The 22,039-nt window shown below is 37.7% G+C and overlaps 1 protein-coding gene across 2 annotated transcripts in view; it reads right to left on the minus strand.

Moving 5' to 3' along the window:
• Positions 1 to 485: 485 nt before the first annotated feature.
• Positions 486 to 22,039, minus strand: part of LOC140492053 (polypeptide N-acetylgalactosaminyltransferase 10-like) — a 92,634-nt gene continuing 71,080 nt past the window's right edge. The window contains exons 7-12 of one of the 2 annotated variants that reach the window (XM_072590716.1): positions 21,046 to 21,163; positions 18,957 to 19,064; positions 13,112 to 13,333; positions 10,772 to 10,888; positions 7,391 to 7,540; positions 486 to 1,119 (exon numbers count right to left, since the gene is read on the minus strand). In XM_072590716.1, the coding sequence (XP_072446817.1) occupies positions 955 to 1,119; positions 7,391 to 7,540; positions 10,772 to 10,888; positions 13,112 to 13,333; positions 18,957 to 19,064; positions 21,046 to 21,163 (880 nt within the window). In that variant the 3' untranslated portion in view covers positions 486 to 954. Of the gene's footprint in view, positions 1,120 to 3,831; positions 4,359 to 7,390; positions 7,541 to 10,771; positions 10,889 to 13,111; positions 13,334 to 18,956; positions 19,065 to 21,045; positions 21,164 to 22,039 lie in introns of those variants that run through there. The other variant, XM_072590718.1, reaches the window with a different exon arrangement.

The raw sequence follows: 22,039 nt of genomic DNA on the forward strand, positions 1-22,039 counted from the left end.
TCATCTTAAAGTGCAAAATAAGACAGACTAGTAAACTCTGAATCCCACAGTAAAATGTAATACTGGTGTCAACATGAGAAACATACAAACATAACTTGATTTATAAAACCAGAAAATATGCAATCATGTAAGCACCACAGCACATTTTATGCTGTTCCATTTTATTTTAATGGAATTCTTCTGAAGGTAACTCCAGTAATTAGGCTAATTAAATTGTAAATAAATTATTGTAGTTTCTTTCTTTTTTGTCAAGGAACTTTGAAACAGCAGCAGACTCCACTGTGGAAAACAGAGCTTTATATAACATGGATACTCAGCCAGTTTGCAAAACATTGCAGTCACTTTTAATTGTTATTTTTCACTGCTTGGATCCCTTAAAGTGCGATTAAATCAGCTAACTTAAATAATTGTTTGCAGGAATTTAGCAAGATTAAAAGTTCAAGTCTCACCTATCCCAAAGGGATGTCATAACATGTCTGAACAAGTTGATTAAAAATAATTTAATTTCCTACATGACAAACGCGACTACATTTTGCAAGTACTTCATTGGCTGTAAAGCGCTTTGAGACATCCAGAGATTGTGAAAAATGCTATACAAATGTAAATCCTTCTTTTTCTTTAGTCAAATTAGAAAATGAATTGGCAAAAAGTAAGATGGCTAATTGCCCAGATGTTATAAGAACCATAGTGATGTGGGTACTCTCTGCCTTTCACCGGTCAAGGCACTAAAGATGTAGCTCAAGTTTTATTACTTCAGTATACAAGCACTGGTGCACTGCAAGAGCACTTGCTGACATCATTAACACACACCTGCTTATACCTGATCAGTCCTGAGATAAAACCTTTCAAAATACCATAATAATTAAAAAAAACCCTGGATATAGCTATAAAAACATCCCTTAAAAACCACCCTCAGTAAAAATGATTACATCTCAATGCTTTAAATACAAGTCACTACAAGTTTCTGATGTTCATTTTTTCCAAAACTGTTGTATTTATATTTTCAAATAACCACTGTTGTGTAGGAGATGAGGGGTTACAGAGATTCATAAAAATATTTTTATCCGTGGCACTGCAGTCCAAACAGCTATTGCTGACTGGATGGTATAGAGTCTTGTCCTGGAAAATAAAACAGATGATTAATGGTTTTGGTATCAGCGTGATAAAATCTATTATTTGTATATTACCTCTTGCTAACGTGATTAAGCTATTTTGCACAAGGACAAATAAAAATTCCATAGCCTATGAGGGGAGAATGAAACCACCAATCTACAGTTCTTATTCCTGAACATTATTCTGTAAATTTTGCTGGAGTGTGAACTTGCCTCGAGGTTTGTCTAAGATACGACTGAGTACAAAACAATTGTATTGCGCCTCCTGGCGAGAAGAAAATGTTTAAGGAGATCATAACTAAAAACATTAGAAATGATGGCAACACTGAACAGGTCATCAGCTAAAATTGTCCACTGTGAACATAAATTCTAAGATTCTTTTTGCTTTTTTTCAACTTCCATTCACCTGCTAAAACAATTAGTCATTCAAACTCACATGCAAAATATTTATGAACCATAACATCAGAAAGCAGTTTTAAAAGTACTTAAAACGATGATTTCTAAAGGTATAGTTTCAGTGCAGTTTAGTTAATACATCTGAAAACAGAGACAGAAGCATTTTTAATAAACAGTTCACCTGTGAGTAAGTTAAAATTACTGAAAATAGCTTTTACAAATATACAAAGTTCCATTGGGGTACAATATCCAATCTTTAAGAAAATTAAATTCAAATGTTTCCAAAACATGCTTAGTAAAATCTTTGTACTCAAGGGAATCAGTTTAATTTATGAAAGATTTAATTAAATTGAAATGTTAACTTTATTTTCTCCCCACTCTCCACAGATACTGCCTGACCTGTTCAATGTAGAACAATGGAAACAGACTGTCCAGTGTTTTCCATTTTTGTTTCTGATTTTTAATACAAAACAAAAATATTATGTATGCTAATTTTTAGCACTTCCTTATAAGCCTGGAATCAGTTACAATTAGTGGAAACTTCCAAAAGGAATTCATTCCAGGGAAAGTGATTCATTTGGAGAAACATGTACATTGTAGATGGCACACGATGAATTGCCATTTTCATGTGACTTCTGGTATCATTCCTATACTGTGTCGAGGCATGGAGACACAAGCCATGATAGCCAGCGTACTGAACATGGTATCAGCAGTTTGCAAATGAAATTAATGTAGATCGTAAGTGCAGTAACAGAGCTTGGTACTGTAAGAAGCAGAGTACAACTAAAAATCTCTAGTCTGCAACTTTATACCACTGGGTGAGTCAGTAAGGCTTTGAATTTTCTCATCCTTGCTCCTGTGGAGATAAAGGGTGATTTGAAACAGACTTGGAATTTTACCATTGAGACTGAAAGGTATTAAATAGCCAGAATTTTAAACAAAAAAACTTGAACAATTAGAAGTTACAACTTTGTTAACAATGCTGGGAAAAGTGTATTACACCCTAGACCTGACTGAGCAGAAAAGTCAGACTGGAGAAATGTTGAAGGCTTTAAAGACCCGTTTTGAGATCTCTGCTAATGTTATTTATTAAAAGCATGTGTTTAAAATAAGAGTTCGAGAAGAGGGAAATATTAATTTATTTTTACTGCACTTAAATGCCTAACTGAAAATTAACAGTTTGAACAATGAAAGCTTGATCTCATCAGAAACAGGATTATTTTAGTTATAAGAGTACTTGTCATGAAAGCACATCTGCTGACAAAAGAGAAACTTATTCTTAAGAAAGCTATGCAAGTGCAGTGGAGCTCAAGTTGTCAAATATTAGCTGGGGAAGATTAATGTGATCAGACATTGCACTATATTGAAAGGCAGCTCAGGCCTGACAGGACCAAAGTAATGGAGAAAAGTGAGATATAATGAGCAGAAAGATCAGGGGCAATATACAGGATGTAAATCTTGCAAAAGACACCATTTGAAATAAAAGGAAACATGTCCAGTGTGATGAAAGCAGTGCTGTAACCACAAGAAGCTTAAGCAGTTTGCAAGAAAGTGTGTTGCGCGAAAGAACCAAAGCAATGGCTGCTGGAGAAATGTCAGACAATTACTCTGCAGGAGTGCACAACTTAGTTCTGATCAGTTGGTTGTGCGATTGTTTAGTTTTGTTGATCACATACTGCTTCCACTGTTTAGCATGCCAGCAGTCTAGTGTGGTAGCTTCACTAGGCTGACATTTCATTTTTTGGTACGCCTGGCATGCCTTCCCACACTCTTCACTGAATCAGATGTGGATCCTGAGCTGGAAGCGATCGTAAATGGTGCCAGTCCACAAAGTTACCAACTACTGTCATCTACAATTCTGCTACTGGGACATGATCATACTCACAAATACCTTTCTTACTAGCAAAATCACTCTGTTGCTGGATTAGTCTTTCAAGAAACTCTCATAACATTGATTTGGGGACTTTTGCCAATCAACCAAATCTAAAACCTTAGCAGAAAAAAAAACCTGTCTTGAGGCTACCAATGTAAATAACCCAGCTGGAGCAGCCATGATTGATTTTGTGAATTTATACATGTTAAAAATGTTATATTATAATGTTATCATGTCAACTCATACCATTTGCATTAATTGTTTCAAATAGGATCTTTCTAACTGGTTTTCAACCAAAAGTGCCCTCATAACAAAATGATGGGAGTAGAATGAGGAAGAAAAATGTAACAGAAATTATTTTTGAAATTCATTTCTTCTTAGAACAAGAACAAGTTTAGAATTGATAATGTTAAAGATAAGAGAAAGGAACAATACGCAGAGAATAAAAGTTTTTTATGGTTGAAATAGATTTGTAGTTTTAGTTATACAGGTAGTTCTTCTAAAACGCGATGGTTGTGTTCTTGTGCAACATTGCATTATAGAAAAATCGCACTTTAGAAACAGCACTTAAAGTTTTGGCAATGTAATAGTGTTACAGCCAACACACATTTCAAAAGTTAATGCTTTAGAAACAGTACCCCCAATTCATCAATTGCATTATAACTGAACTTGCGTTAATGAAATGTGTATTATAGCAGAACAACCAGCATATATTTTTGGTTTAAGGTAAACATTAATGTAATAAAGATAGCTATTCTTGACATCTTCGTTGTAATAGCCAAGCATTTATTTTGTTGCTAATGTGCAAACTGAATTTTAATTTGGAAAATCACTAACTTGGGAGGTGCATACAATTATCTCAATTTGCTCCTAATCTAAAAATTAACACAAGTTTTATGCTGAAGCGAGCGAAACTTCCTCCATGGTAAAGTAATGCTTCGTACAAAATGACTTTGGACGGTCTTCATTCAGCATTGCTATTGGAAAAAACACAAATGTCTGTAATGGCGTGTTAAATGGAAAGAGTTTTATTTAAAAAACAGCTTATACGTATTAAGAGTTTATACAGGATAGATCCATGAACTATGTATCTCTGAAAATTAAGGAAAGGCACACTCAGGTTGGTGGTCTAGTTCTAAACACAACTGCCATAGAGGGAAATTGCACCACTCAGTGGTAATTTGAGAGTTTGCATGTGCAGTTGTTTACTTGACTGATTGTCAGTAGCAGGATTAGAAAATAACATAAGGCCAAGACAGAATTTTCATGCAGTTCCAGTGGGCACTTCCCAGTAGATGAATGTAGAATGGCTGTGTAAAATCCAAACCTATCTATACCAGATATGTAATATGTGCTTCTCTGCTGTGGTATTATTTCATTATAAATGGCTTGTAATCAGCTTCTAGAATAAAAAGAATATCAATCTTTGTTCAATGTAAGAATTCAGTGACTGCCGAGTGGAAATCCAGGTAAGAATTAATCTAACATATTAGATTAACAGGATGGGAATTGGAGATTTTTAAAATTCACTTGTGGGACATGGGTGTCTGGCTGGGCCAGCATTTATTGCTCTCCAACCCTAATTGCCCTTGAGAAGATGGTGACTTGCCTTCGTGAATCACTGCAGACCATGCCTGTGTAAGAATCCCACATGCTGGGAGCTTTGTAAATTCACTTTTTCTTTAAAGAGAATGAGAGAGGGGTACTCATTGCACTTTAGTACAGGATTGATTATAGCAAGTTCAGCTGTGAACTCAGATTGATGGATGAGTGAAAAAGACTTTTCACAGCTTCCACATTACTGTCACTTCTTCAGCTTTTAGCGACCACTTACTGCCACTAATTAGTTGTCACAACTAGCATTTAGTACCATTTACAACCACCATGTTGTGTTTTTTAGGATTTTTAGCCCACAACACATATGCCAGAGATCAGGTTCATGTTGAGACAGGTGTCTTGAAGTATGTTAACAGCACTAACAATGTCCATGGCTACAACACCACAGACATGTACACAGTCTGGATCCTGTGCTAACTGATGTTACACACATTACATGCAATTAGCTGACTGACTGAAGATATTATATCAATTCTATTACAGATCGAGAACGATTGAAGGAGAGACCAATATCATATAACTGAGTTAAGGTACACGTCTGTCTGGTCTGGAATCTATGACATATTACAATAGGGTTTCTCATAAAAAGAATAGTGAGAGACCTGAAAAGCAAGGTGGTATTATCAATGAACATGTGGCAGATTACATTTAACGCAGATCAATATGGAGTGATATATTTTAATGGAAAAATTTAGGCCAAGTTTCAAATAGATTGAAGTTTGCAATTCCGGGCACCAACATTGTGGAATGTTGTCAAGCCTTTAGGGGGATGAGAAACTTCAAAGTCAGGGGCAAATTTGGCAAATAATTAGACAAGCAGGTACAGCAGGCAGTGAAGAAAACAAATGATATTTTGGCCTTCATGACAAAAGGATGTGAAGCAGTTTTTGCAGGTCTTGCTGCAACGTACTGGGTCTTCATGAGATCACACTTGGACCATTCCGTTTCCTTAACTGAGGAAAGAGGTTATGACTATGGAGGGAGTCCAATTTACCCCAGACTGAGCTCTGAGATGACAAGACTGATGTATGATGAGAAGTTGAAACAGTTAGGACTATATTCACTAGAAATTACAAGATTGGGAGGGGATGCCTCTTAGAAACATATAACTTTCTAATAGGCCCAGAGAAAAAAAATACAAGCAGGACAGTTATTTCTGATGATAGGGGAGTCCAGAACCAGGAATCATAGTTTAACGATATGCAATAGGCCATCAAGGACCGAGGGGAGGAGGATTTTTTTCCACACAGAGAAGGGGGAGTTTGTGGAATTCTGTGCCATACAATATGGTTAAGCTGAAAACATTGAATGCTTTCAAGGAGTTAGATATAGTTCTTAGGCCGAAAGGGATCAAAGGGGATGAGCAGAAATGGTACTGAGTTGGATCAGCTATGATCATATTGAACAATGGAGCAAGCTTGAAGTGCTGAATGACTTAATCTTGCTTCTATTTTTTATGCTTCTCCAAGGCAATTCAAGATGAACAATAAATGCTGGCTAGCCAGCAATACTCTAGGAATATGAATGTAAACAAGTCACTGGGTTAAACCAGACAATGGACTGTCTAGCCTTCCCAATGCAAGTATACAGATAATTCCAAAATAACTGGTCCAAATCTCCACGCTATGCTCAGGGTTAGATATTCATGACAGATTCTGGATATCAGGGGATCATCAGGAATTTAAACTTCCTCATAAATTTTATTGTGTCAGTGTGTCAGGCTTTCTACAGTGTACTGACACACATCTCCCAACTCCTGTAAAAGATTTGTACCATTATGTTTAAGGAAGGCCCAAGCACAAATACTTACAATAGCCCCTAAGATGTCAATTTAACTTCTTCCCTGTTCTCTTTCCACGAATAAATCCTCAATCCATGTTACTATATTACCCCCAATCTCTGCATACAAATCTTGTGTACCTACATGTCACTTACATTATGTCTTCTGAAAATCCAAGTAAACTATTTCCATGATTCCCCAAAGTATATCCATTTAGTTACATCCTCAAATATGTTATATACTTTTTAGTTGTAATTACAAAATACTATGCATTAATCAGGTACATATGGCACACTTGAAAATGTGGCTCTTTGAATTGCGGCTCATGTACTCTTAACAGATATGAAATCAATTCAGGTAATTCAATAACATTTTCATTTCATGTAGAATTACTAACAAAATTTGAAATTCAACTTCATATTCAAACTGTTCATTTTTTTTTCATACAATTTAAATGATCTAAACTTAATACAGGTGATTGATTAATAGACAGTTCAAAGTTATATTCCACGTCAATGTGGAGAAAAGATTCCCTGTCTGCAAATTTAACCTCAAATTTATTCCACACATGTTGGAAAAATTTCATTATAAATATTAATAAGTATCACTCACCTTTTTATACTTCCATAGCTGGTTTCCACGCATTCCATGACAATCAAATAATGTGACTGGACTATTATGTGAGACAGCATCAAAGCAAACTTTTCTCGTGTGCAAGGGATCTCCAGGGCGTATGTCTTCTCGCCAACCCAATGTAAAGACCTGATGGGAGAAGTAAAATCAAATTTTAAAAGAGTAATACAGAACAACCATTTTCCATCAACAAGATGCTGACCATACAAATGAGTAATGTTGTTACATGAATTCAGTGCTGGCATGATTCCAGGTACATAGACCTTACATTCTCAACATATCGAGTACCAAAAGTACTCAACTAGCCTGTGCTGACAAAATTTAGAACTTGGTGTCTAATATTAGATTGGATTCTGAAGTGGGTAGTACTTACACAGCAGTCCCAGGTATACAAGCAATTACACGAATGATGTTAGCTTATTAGTTGGGCTCAAAGTGGCTCATTTACATTTGCTAGAATCTACATATATGCAATAGCCAATCCACTACAAGAAAAACGACCTTTGGAATTTGTACTGGCATTGTATCTTTTACAATTAAACGAAATCTTGGCCAACACATCTTTAAGATGCATCTCCCATGACATGACTTGAAATGGACTTGCCTTTTTTAAACTTTAAACAAAGCTTTGGATTAACTGTCTCCTGTGTAGTCCTCAAAAGCCTCAATCAGTCAGCACCCTGTCTCTCATGTAGAACAGATTATCATTGCCTTTGAAATCTAGTATTCTTGTGTACAATCCTAATGAGAAGATTAAAAGCTTCAACAGTATTTTGTTTTTCCATTCCAACATTTCCCAGGTTTTGTACCACCAAGTGACTATTTGTACAAGTCTTCACTTGTGGCAGTTATTTCCACAAATCACGACTTTAAAAACCAGTACATAAGCCATACTTAGATTCTGGAAGCTCTTTCTCAATAGGGAAAAATATTAAAATATTATACCTTGTAAGTTTAATTACTTTATATTGTTAAATGCTTACATGTGTAAGTGAAATTACCTTTAAAGTAAAAGAAAATTTAGCAATGTAGCAAAAAAAACTTTCTGCTCGCAGTATCTCCTACTCACTACCAAATCTTCTAACCAAGTCTCCTGCTTCCTGCAGAAATTACATTTCCCTGACCCCTTGACTTGCAGTCTCATCCTAGACCTTTCAATTTATGGTCAATACCTTTCCCCAACTTGCATCTCTCTCTCCCTTTGGGAAAGACATCCACTTACCAACATCCCTTTCCTGCGGTTTTGCACTTCTAAACATGTGTTTGCATTCAATATCTTGATTCAATACAGGAGGTCCAGAGTTATGAAAGTGAAAGTTTCGATGGTGCAGAAGTGCTGAGGCAAGGTTGTTATGATCCATGCTGCTTTTTAAAAATGATTGTTGAACTTGCTCCCCGTCATCATTCATCTTCAAAGCCCTCATTCATAGCAAGCATTGAAGAGTGTGAAACAGCAATGTGAGTACTTTAAAGGAAGATTATTTGTGGAGGAGCCAGTGTTGGACTATGGTGGGCAAAGTTAAAAATCACACAACACCAGGTTATAGTCCAACAGGTTTATTTGGAAGCACTAGCTTTCAGAGTGCTGGTCCTTCATCAAGTAGCCCTCCAAAAGCTGGTGCTTTCAAATAAACCTGTTGGAATATAACCTAGTATTGTGAGATTTTTAAGGAAGATTATAACAAGATCTGCTCAATAATTCTGCACCATCGAGTCTCACATTTTCCTAACCCCGGAACCCTGGCACCAGGCATGTCCTTTAGTGGGAACACAACGTTTAGGACTGGATGTGGCAGGAGTCTAAGTAAGGAATGGGGAAGAGGCAGCACGCTGGAAACGCGGGCAGGGAACGCGCAGCTTCAAAACAGCACCAATCATGCGGGAAACAACATGAAAATAAATCTTGCCATTCAACTCAATTAAAGGCCTGATTAATTTAGCAACATTGTTTGATTTCAATGTTAGATGTGGCAATAATAAATGGAGACTTAATGCATACAAAAGACTCAATGAAAATTTCTCCCAGTGTCTCCCAGGGAGCCTCAATTAGTCACAATTTTCATTAACGACTTGGATAATGGCATAAAAAGGTCAAATATCTAAATTTTGCTGACGACACAAAATTGAGCAGTATTGCAGACAGTGTTGATGACAGCATAAAATTACAATAAAAAATTGATAGATTGGGTGAATGGGCAAAGCTGTTGCAGATTTTAATACAAGCAAGTATGATGTTATCCATTTTGGATTCATAAAGGATAGATCAGGGTATGTTTTTCAAAAGGTGCATAGTTAAATGTTGTGGATATTCAATGAGATTTTGGAGATTCAGGGGCAGAGCTCTTTATGCCATGAATAGGGACAGAAAATAGTCAAGGCGGCTAATGAAATGCTGGCCTTCATACCTAAAGGGCTGGAGTATATATGCAGATGTCACGTAGCAATTGCATTAAAAACTCTAGGTTGACCCCACTAGTGTATTGAGAACACAACTGGGCATCACAGCTCAGGAGGCTTGTTTTGGCCCTGGACGGAGTTCAGGTTTGCAGGGATGGTACACAGATTTTAGGGATTAATTTAAGAGAAGAGATTAGACAAATTTGGCCTTTATTTTCTGGAATGGTAGAAGGTTAAGGGGTGATCTTAATTAAGATTGTCAGAATATTAACAGGAAAAGACAAGGTAGATAATGATAAACTATTTCCACTGATTAAAGATTCAAGAACCAGGGCTCATAATCTAAGAATTAAAGTCAGGCTTTCAGTTGAGATGTTAGAAAGTACTTGTACATGCAAAGAGTAATGGAGGTTTGGAACTCTCTTCTTCAAATGATGACTGATGCTAATTCAATAGATGCATGAACAAGCAGACAATAGAGGGATATGGACTGCGTAGAAGCAAAAGGTTTTTATTTGGATAGGCATCATGTGTCAATGCAGGCTTGGTGGGCCAAATGGCCCATTCCTGTGCTGCACTATTCTTTGTTCTTTAATTTAAATTTAAATCTGAGACAGACAAATTTTTATGAAGCAAGGATATTAAGGGATATAGACCGAAGGCAGGCATATGGAGTTAGGCCACACATTAGGAAATGATCTAATTAATTGGCAGAGCAGACTCCAGGGGTTCAATGGTCTACTCCTGTTCCTAAATGCAGCCTACAAGTGCTGGTGGCTCCTTTCCCACTACATCACATCATACCACCCACTATCCCTCTCTCACCCACAACAGAGAATGAACAGAGTTAATGGAAGAGGAAAACAGTAGCAGAAGAAGTAGGACAGAAGAATATCAGCAACATACTGGTTCTTAGTTTGTTAACTGAAATTAAACTGAAATTAACTGTTTCAGCTCACTAACCTGCTCATGGGACCAGGCTCCATCTGCACCATGTTTGTTACAAACATCTAATTTCAGCTGTGAGCCAGAAAGCCCATGTTTACTGTCCACACACAATCCAATATGAACATTACGAATCTAGGGGAGAAAATTGTTTATATGAACCACAAATCTACTTTTCATGGCTGCAAATAAGTGACCAAACGCAAGAATAATTTTCAAGCTTGCATTTTTTTTTTGACATGGACATTTCTGGTTTCTGAACTATGCACAAAAAAAGGGCCATGGACAATTCTGCATTATATTGATTCAAATCTCCTTTTGAAAGTAGCTTAACCTCCTCCACATCTCTGTAACTATTACCTTTGCTCATCTACCAGCATGGAAGACAACATGAGGATACTCAGTCACCAGCACCACCCCTTTCATTGACTATATTCTATTAAAGTTTCTATTATTATTCTGTCCCATTTCAATGTTTCAAACTATTAACATCAAATCTTCAACATTTCCTTGCCCCCTTTCTTTGCTAATATTATGATTCTTCTATAAGCTATTTGCTTTACAGAGTTTAAGATTTTTAATATCTGTCATGTCCTCAGCTAGCTGAGTAACAAGAAAAATCAGCAAAAATAAGAAATTAAGTCCTTTACAAAAAGTCATATTGGACTCAAAACATTAACACTGTTTCTCTCTCCACAAATGCTGCCAGAATATAAATGACAAAAAGCAGTGGACGTAGCACCGATCCCTGTGACATACCACTAGTCTGAAAAGCAGCCCTCTACCACCACTCTCTCTCCCTTACCCTCAAAGCCAATTGGATACAAAATTAACTTGAAGGTAAGAGGCAGAGGATGGTGATAGAGGGTTGCTTTTCGGACTGGAGGCCTGTGACTAGTGATGTGCCATAAGGATCAGTGCTGGGTGTGCTACTTTTTATTATTTAGACAAATGATTTGTGTGTGAATATAAGAGGCATGGTTAGTAAGTTTGTGGATGACACTAAAATAGGTGATGTAGTGGTCAGTAAAGGTTATCTCAAAAGTACAATTGGACCTTCATCAGATGGGCCAGCGGACTGACGAATGGCAGATGGCACGTTTTCCTTCATTGGTCATTGCATTGAGAGAGTCAGAGATGGGAGGTCATGTTGCAGGACATTGGTAAGACCACTTTTGGAATACCACATATAATTCTGGTTGCCCTTCTATAGGAAGGCTGTGTTAAACTTGAGAGGGTACGAAAAGATTTACAAGCATGTTGCCAATGATGAATGATTTGAACTATAGGGAGAGACTGAACAGGATGGGACTATATTCCCTGGAGCATTGGAGACGGATGAGTGATCTTACAGCGTTTTATAAAATCATGAAGGGCATAGATGGGGTGAATAGCCAAGGTCTTTTCCTAGAGCAGGCAAGTCCAAAACTAGAAGGCATTAGGTTTAAGGTGAGAGGGGAAAGATTTAAAAAGGACCCAAGGGTGTGTACGTGTGAAATAAGCTGCCAAAGGAAGTGGTGGAAACAGGTAGAATATAACATTTGAAAGGCATTTGGATGGATATATGAACAGGATGATTTAGAGGGATATGAGCAAAATGCTCGCAGTTGGGACTAGGTCAGATTTGGATGCTAGATCAGTGAGGTTGAATTGGACGAATTCATGATCAAATAGCAGGGAGCAGACTCGATGGGCCAAATTACCTAATTTCTGCTCTTATGTCTGATAGTTTTATAACTGATGAATTTCACCAGCATCTTCTGCTCTTATTCTAGATTTCCATCATCTGCAGTATTTTGCTTTTGGAAGAAATCACCATCTTTGGTGGAATCTTGTTTGCAATTTTATCTTCATATTCACTGTTAAAGTTCCACTGGCATCTGTTCAGAAAATAATTCCATCTGACATGTAACACTCTTGTACTGCTTCATAGCCTTCTAACTCATCACTCCTGGTTTCTGTAATTCTTACACAAGGAAAACAGAAAAACATTTACCATACATTTCACTCTGCATCTATGTAACTATTCAGTTCCGCATTGCAATGGTTTACCAAGCCATCATCTGGTCTTCTATTACCTGTACTACTTCACTCAAATATTTTCTTGGTACCTATTACTAATCTGTTATTTCTTACCTAGTCACCAGTTCAGGAAACAATAGTGTTACTGAGACAAAGGTTTCTACTGTCAAACTGCCTGCTGTGGTTATGCATACAAGGCATATACTTATTGAGATACTTGTTTCCATTACGGTTATGGCCTCACAAAACATCTCATACTTGTACAATCTTTTCTTCGCCAACACCTATCTACACCTGCCAATGATAATAGTCCTTTATAAATTTTTGCATACCCACCTCACCCCAGGCACTAGCTGAAGGTTCCACTGGTGGATAGAATTTAGGCAAATCCCATGCCACTTCAGTCATGAACCACTTAAAGCTTTTGCAATTAAGGGAAGTCCTCAGTTCTTTCTGTGTATTGACATCACCAGCAGAAATGTGTCTATACTCTGGTCTTCGTTGATAGAGATACTCTGCATATTCGTCCATCCACACCTCAGCAACTCGTTTCAAATTCTATAATACAAACAAATTTATATGAATGACAAGTTATTGGTCCCTTTTTTGATTATGAAAATAATTAACTTGAAACATTGCAAATACGTTTGGTTAGAATTACTGAAGTTCAAGCAGGCTAGGAGATGAGAAGTTTTTATCAATGTGGATTGGTAATCAGTTGGAATCTGGAGTTTCTGTTTTGGTGAGTTTTAATCAGAAAATTTTTTTTGTTTCCTTGCTCTGTTATCATTTCTGTCCTTCAAGGGATCTGTTTGAGTGTACATAAAAGTGGACGGCAAACTACTGATGCTTTACAGAACAATGTCTAGTTTAGGAGAGCTTTTCTTAAACTGCCAACTTCTTATCCAAAAGGTTAGACACGTGGAAATACCTGAACAAAGTAATCGGTCATATTGAAATTGAAGCTCCTCCAGCCCCCAGTTTTCATCTTAATATAATATGTGTTAATCTGAAGTCCTCACCAATAGCTCGTTCTGGATGCAAACTTCAATTCACCCAACTATGACTGCTGATTGATTTCAAACATAATAATTGGTAAGCACAAACATTTTGTTCAAAATGTGAATCAGTCACACACAGAGATGGAAACAGTTAAATCTATTCCCATTATAATCATTAAAATTCAATAAAATGTGTTTAAAAATCCCAACAAAGGTCTTAACCCAAAATAAGCCTGAGACTACATCACTGTTGAATTCTATTCTTTGAAGTATAGAAACATTTAAATTATATATGTGACTTCTATATTTACAAAACAAGCAACATACATTTGCTCAATTTATACTTGAAAACTGGGTTTACAATTCTACTAACAGGGGAAAGGAAATCTGATTTAATAATTAACTTCAAACAGAAAAGGACATGGAAGATTATAGAATGTAGGTAAATAGATGGTGACATCTTGAAAAATGTTCACATTATAGAGGAGGAAGTGCTGGATGTCTCGAAACACATAAAAGTGGACAAATCCTAAGGACCTGATCAGGTGTACCCTAGAACTCTGTGGGAAGCTAGGAAAGTGATTGCTGGGCCCCTTGCTGAGATATTTCTATCATCGATAGCTATAGGTGAGGTGCTAGAAGACTGGAAGTTGGCTAACATGGTGCTACTATTAAAGAAAGGTGGTAAGGACAACTCAGGGAGCAATAGACCAGTGAGTCTGCTGCCAGTGGTAGGCAAGTTATTGGAGTGAATCCTGAGGAAGAGAATGTACATGTATTTAGAAAGGCAAGGACTGATTAGGGATAGTCAACATGGCTTTGTGCGTGGGAAATCATTTCTCACAAACTTGATTGAGATTTTTGAAGTAACAAAGAGGATTGATGAAGGCAGAGCGGTGGACGTGATCAATATGGACTTCAGCAAGGCGTCGACAAGGTTCGACAAGGGAGACTGATTAGTAAGGTTAGATCTCATGGCATACAGGGAGAACTAGCCATTTGGATACAGAACTGGCTCACAAGTAGAAGACAAAAAGTGGTGGTGGAGGTTTTTTTTTAGACTGGAGGCTGTGACCAGTAGAGTGCCACAAGGATCAGTGCTGGACCCACTACTTTTCATTATTTACATAAATTATTTGGATGTGAGCATAAGAGGTACAGTTAGTAAGTTTGAAGATGACACTAAAATTAGAAGACAGCGAAGAAGGTTACCTCAGATTACAACAGGATCTTGACCAGATGGGCCAATGGGATGAGGAGTGGCAGATGAAGTTTAATTTAGATAAATGTGTGGTGCTGCACTTTGGGAAAGCAAATCTTAGCAGAACTTATACACTTAATGGTAGGGTCCTAGGGAGTGTTGCTGAAAAAAAAAGAGACCTTGGAGTGCAGGTTCACAGCACCATGAAAGTAGAGTTGCAGGTAGATAGGATAGTGAAGGCGACATTTGGTATGCTTTCCTTTATTGGTCAGAGTATTGAGTACAGGAATTGGGAGATCATGTTGCGACTGTACAGGACATTGGTTAGTCCACTTTTGGAATATTGTGTACACTTCTGGTCTCCTTTCTATCGGAAGGATGTTGTGAAACTTGAAAGGGTTCAGAAAAGATTTACAAGGATGTTGCCAGGGTTGGAGGATTTGAGCTATAGGGAGAGGCTGAACAGGCTGGGACTGTTTTTCTGGAGCGGAGGCTGAGGGGTGACCTTATAGATGTTTATAAAATCATGAGGGGCATGGATAGGATAAATAGACAAAGTCTTTTCCCAAGGGTGGGGAAGTCCAAACTAGAGGGCATAGGTTGAGGGTGAGAGGGGAAAGATATAAAAGAGACGCAAGGGGCAACCTTTCCACACAGAGGGTGGTAAGTATATGGAATGAGCTGCCAGAGGACATGGTGGAGCTAGTACAATTGCAACATTTAAGAGGCATTGGAGGGATATGGGCCAGTTGCTGGCAAGTGGGACTAAATTGAGTTGGCTTGGACAAGTTGGACCAAAGGGTCTGTTTCCGTGCTGTACACCTCTGTGACTCTATGAGTTGATGTTGCAACCCAACCTATTATCATAATTATATTCGGAAACTTTGCACTTTCTTGTGACACATCCTCTGCCATTACAAATCCATCATGCCAAACCGATATGTAGGATGGCACAAGACTTAACAGGGACCAGTGCCGAACCGAACTTGTTCTCATCCTTTAATTTGGATCTAAATGGACTTGTTGACCAAAAGAAAAACATACAAGATAGATGCCTCTTCAAAGATTGTTGTTAAATGCTTAAGCTGATTACCACTTGTGCAGACAGCCAAAGGCACTTTGAAGAGTTCATCGATTGTTTTTATTACAAAAAACAAGAGATGGTGTTTGTGCCCATCATCTGTGGTGAAAGCAAAGTAATACACATTATTTTAATGTTTAAGGAGTTGCGTCATCAGCTTAAAAATGTACTGTCAATTGAAGAGAAATTCAGGAAGTAATTTGAAAAATGCTCAGGACAGGTATTAAAATGTAAGTTGGTAACTAAAACAAAAAATGAGGCAGTAAGAGTTTCCTGATGAAGGGAAAACTGGCTTGCATCAGTCTGATTTTCCTCATTACCAAAGCAGAAAGAGCTGGAGAAATTCAGGATATCTAGCAGCATCTGTGGACAAAGAAACAGAATCAACATTTCTATCAGAACCCAAGTTCTTCTTCAATGCTGAAGTTGTTGTACTGGATTTGAAATGTTGATTGCTTCTGTAGTTTGATATTTGGTCTGTATGTGTTGTTTTCCTGTTGACGCTGGTTTGAAGTTCCGCATCGGCTGTTCGTTCTACTGTGACATCTAGGAATGGTAGTTTGTTGTTGTTTTCCTCATCCAACATGTTTTCCAACATCCACAATTATCAACAGTGCTTTGCCCAAAAGCCCACTGAAGATATTACCTAGTAGGGTGACGAAACATCTGGAAATGACCCTATCAGCTCAGCAAGCAAACCTACATCCAGAACCTCAACCTGAATTACAAATCTTCTCAAAACTCGTTGAAATATTCATGTTTTTCTCTCTGCTGCTGGTGTCAGATCTGCCCATTTTCCCAGCACTTCGTTTTTATTTCAGACCTCCAGCATCTGCAGTATTCTGTTTTATTTGGTCCTCCTTATACCTTGAACAGGAATAGAAAGGTACCACTTTTTCCACATTCCTCATGCAACATCCTCAAATTATGGAAACAGGTCATTCAGGCTTTAAATTTTGAGTAAAATAATTGACTTAGCTCTCTTGGCTTGTCTTTTATAAGCCCTACAGAAAAAAAAAGCCCTCTTCTAGGAACAATCTAACTAAATTTGAAACAGAAACTTTGCACTCTATAGCAACAATAGTTTATGATTATAATCTTATGTTCCCTTAGTATGGAGTTTTTTTAAAAAAAGACATCTCTTTAATTCTTCTGTGATTATCTTAAATTTGTTTCTTCTTGTTACAATCTTCTCAACTGATATCATAAGCCCTATGCTTCAAATTTAAAATCTTCACCTTTGGTTTAAATCTCTTCATGACTCCATCTCTTGCTATGTCCAATATACTCAGAGTTCCAAAGAAGAGTCATTAGTTTCAAAACATTACATCTCTTTCTCTCTCCACAGCTGCTGCCAGAGTTTCTCCAGCACTTTCTGTTTTAGTTCAAGATCTTCCAGATGTATAACCACCAAACTGACCAGTTCCCCTTGCCATTATTCCACAGCAAGAATTAAACGCTCAATTTCACTGATCCCAGTCTCCAAAGCTTGTCCATGATCCACAATCAGGAGTGAGATGAAGTACTCTCCACTTGTCCAGATAGGTGCAGTCCATCAAAACTCAGGACTGTTTGATACCATCCAAGACAAAACAGATCACTTGATTAGCAACCTAGCCACTGCAGTGATAACAGTGTATAAGATCAACATGATTCACTGCACCAACTCTCTGAAATAACTTTGACAGCAACCCTTCAAACCCATGACCTTTACCAGCTGGGCAGACAAGGACAGCAAACACGTGGGAAAGTCACCACCTAAAAGTTTCCTCCAAGCCGCATATCATCCGGATTTGGAACAATGCAGCCATTCTTTCACTGTCACCAAGTCAAAATCCTGGAACTTCATTCCCAACAGTATTGTTGATAAACCTACTTCCCTTGACTCTCATAGTTCAAGAAAGGTGGCTCATCACCACGTTCTCCCGGGTAATTTATGACAAGCAAAAAAAATGCTGGCCTAACCCAGTGATTCCAACCTCCTGAGAATAAATATGAAAAAAAAAAGCAGTGACTGAAATAATTAATTTTCTGATCATTGGCAACCCCCCTGGATATTGATGGTGAAAGGGTTGAATGTCACAAGTGGATAGTTGGATTCTCTCTTGTGGAGATAGCTATTGCCTGGCACTTATGTATTGCAAATACTTTCTTCTACTTATCAACACTGGCCAAAATGTTGCCCAGGTCTTGCAGCATGTGGTTTCACTATCTGTTTGAGTTGCAAATGGAACGAAACATGGAAACAGGAGAGAACATCCATACTTTTGACCTGGAGGGAAGTTGTTGATGAAACAGCTAAAGATGATCATGCGTAGAACATTGCCCTAATGAACTCTTGCAGTGGTGTCCTGCTGCTGATATAATTCAGATATTCAATCTATGTTTGGAACAATACTGCAATCAGGACTAGAGTCAAGTGGTTCTGGCTCTGAATTGAACATCTGTGAGGTGGTAATTTGAGAGTCAGTACTGCATTATAATCCTTCAGATGACACCTTTCATCAATTTGCTGATGATCAAGCAGATGTTGAGAGGATGATAATTGGATGATTCCATTTTCTCCACTTCTTCTGGACATGATGGGCATTTTTCCAATTTGTTAGATATTGCCAGTGCTGTAACTGAATTGCAAAAGCTTGGCTAGAGGCATGTCTAGATCAGGAGCACAAGCTTTTAGCATGGAATCACGTGTTTTCAATGTATCAGCCAATTCTTAAATTTCTTAACCTTGATAAAATAATTCCATAATTTAATTCAGTATTCAAGTGCACATCAAACATACTTGGGTTTCAAACAAGGTAATATCATTTGGTCTCAACTTTCTTTTAAAAGCAAACAAGCTAACACAATAAAAGTTTAAAAAGTTAACAGACCTGTAAAATGAAAATTACTTACTCTGGGCAAGCCAAATCCACTTGAAATCGTGTAAGGAACATGCTTTCTGTAGATGTGTCCTACCCTCGAGCAAGGGATGTCTTCCATCTGCCCACCACACATCCATACCTGAAACCCCAGTCAGAAACAACATACTAACCATGTAAATTTAAGGTAACCATTGTGAAACCTGTAACATAACTGCTTTGCAGAACACCTATGTGCCACTCACAAAAATTACCAAGCTTCCAGTTGCCTGCCAAATCTGTGTCTCAGAATTGCTGCAGTGCTCCAGTGAAGCTCAGCATAAACTGGAAGAACACCACCTCATTTTCCACTTGGGAACCTTGCTGCTATCTTGACTCAAGATTGGGATCAGTAACTTTAGGGCCTGAGCACCTTCTCCCATAGCATTATCCCAACCCCCTCACACCAGGCCTTGTCATCACATGGGCTGCGACTACACAACCCATTGTCAGTGACTAAAGCTCGCCATGAGGAACGATTCATTCTCCCAGGTTGACCTTTACCCACATTCCCTTGTCTGTCCAATTGTTGTTCTCTCTCTCTGAGCTCTTTCTTCACCTATCATTTACTTTCCCCTTCCCCTCAACACTTATTTTCATTTATACCAAAAACTTCTCCTAGCCACAATCAATTGTGAAGAAGTGTCACTGGACCCAAGATGTTAAGTCTCCTTTCTCTACGCAGATACTGACAGACCTGCTGAGATTTGCCAGCAATCTCTGTTCTTTTTTGCCTAATTTACACTATCACTACTTTAAAATGATCTAGCCAACAAAATGTCCTTCAAGAATTCAAGGTTATATAACACCCCACCATATTTCACACAGACGTTGAGAATCAAGAGTAATCTTCAGACAGAGTAGAGTTGAAATGCAATTAATTTGGTCCCCATTTCATTATTTTACATTCCAATATTATTTTAACATAATCCAACAAAAACTTAGTTAACACTTACAAAACAGGCTCATGAGAATTTGCAAAAGGATTTTTAGAAGGTGAGGCAACAGAGAGAGAAATGCAAGCATACAGATGGGGATTAATATTTGTAAGCAAGCATAGAATGCAAGTGTCTACCGCTGCCAGGGAAGAGACCGAGAGAGAATACAAAGATGCAAAGTGAGAAAACATGCATAATGTCCCACATTCAATGGGAATAAAGAGGGAACAACTACAAATGGAAAAGGTTGTTGGGTGATGAATCAGCACTGATAAGGACACTTTGAGTGCTGTCAAAGTACCAGAGACGAAGAGATTGAGGAGGAAACACAGGCCTACTGCCAAATTCAGAACTGAAGGAGTAGGACATAGGAGAGGAAATGGTCAGAGAGAACAATCCATAAGAATTAAATGACTTTGCCTTCCACTCAGTCTTTAGAACTGGAATGCTTAGTGAAATAGATGGTTATAGTTGAGTTAATAATAGTTATCAGATAGTTGAATGGACTTTGTAGTGCAGAAACGTGGCACCATTGGAGCCTTTTGCCCACCCTTCTTCATCTAACTATCAGCTTCTTCCTCACATACCTATTCAGATTTCCTTTAAATCTATCTACTCTAGTCACCTTAATTTCCCCATGCTGTGGCAAGTTTCATATTCTTACTTAGATTTATTAAAGGATTTTAAAAAAAAATTCACATCTTGTTTTGAACTTTTCCGAAAGTGAAAATATTCCACCTCTACTCTATTAAAATTCTAAAGATCTTTCATAAGTTACAATAAAACCTTCATCTAATAGAAAAAAATCCATTCTGTGTAGTCTTTACTGATAATTAGAATCTGTGCTAGTTATGTAACTCAATATTCCAGACGTCAGTTGCGAATGAAACTTATAACTTGAATATTTTAGAAGAATATAAATCACACATGAAAATTGCTGACATTATGCTCCAAAATACTCAATACCTTGGGAAAGCTGAGCCACTTTCATTAACTATGAAAGGTTTCTAATTAAGGTAGAATAATATTTAATCCTTATGAGATTTGGCAGCTTAATGTGTGATACTAATTAGAATTTTAGTGATACTATATGACCCTGAAACTCAGTTGAGAATGTTTTAAATGTATCCACAATATGCAGCTTACCTTGAATGATATCTCATACTGTTCTCCTCCCCAAATTTCCAAACCAGCATCATAACCACCAAGCGTCCAGAACCACTTTTTATCAACAGCAAACAAACCTCCAGCCATGACAGGTGATCTGGAAAGAAATAAGTAGAGTGATAACTTCTATAACAATGCTCTAACTAAAATATAAATGTAAACAGGAAGTGTTGGGTCAGGTATTTAATCTTTGATATAAGCCATGAGAAGAGGAGAATGTACAGAATGGAATTGGAATCAAGGTCATTTCTTTAAAAAAAAAGAACAAATTTGAAGGCAAGGGGAGAGCTGTCCATGCAGAAAAACCAGAGTAGAATGTAGGAAAGATGCAAAGCTGTTGAATTAAGCATGCACCAGTTGTCAAACAGAGGGATGAAACAAGATTGAGATGATGTCTAACGCTAGAGAACACAAAAGAAGAGGAAATTACTAAGTCAGAAGGGTACAGCCAGGCTGGAGATTCGAAAAGGAATGAGTAGAATTTTGAACTCTCATACAGGGCAGACATGACACTTCCTTTTGTGAAAATACAAGTTGCAGTGTATTCGCTAAGTTCATACATATATTATTTCGAGCAGGAAGACCAGATAGGTCAAATCTGAAGCTGGAGAATGGATGGGCCAACACTTCCAGCAAGAATTAGGAAGGGAAAGAAGCAGAAATGGAAAAATGTAATTTTAGTAATGGCTCACATTAAAGGTCAATTAAGGAAACCAATTTTTGACATTTCCTGACAAATGTTCAAACATATGGTTAGGATTTCAAAGTTTGAGAGAAGACTTGTAGCTCAGGTGCTCGTTGTTGTGGTTCTGTTCGCCGAGCTGGGAATTTGTGTTGCAGACGTTTCATCCCCTGTCTAGGTGACATCCTCAGTGCTTGGGAGCCTCCTGTGAAGCGCTTCTGTGATCTTTCCTCCGGCATTTGTAGTGGTTTGAATCTGCCGCTTCCGGTTGTCAGTTCCAGCTATCAGTTG

This window comes from Chiloscyllium punctatum, chromosome 20 (genome assembly GCF_047496795.1).
Source record: "Chiloscyllium punctatum isolate Juve2018m chromosome 20, sChiPun1.3, whole genome shotgun sequence".
Lineage (NCBI taxonomy): Eukaryota > Metazoa > Chordata > Chondrichthyes > Orectolobiformes > Hemiscylliidae > Chiloscyllium > Chiloscyllium punctatum.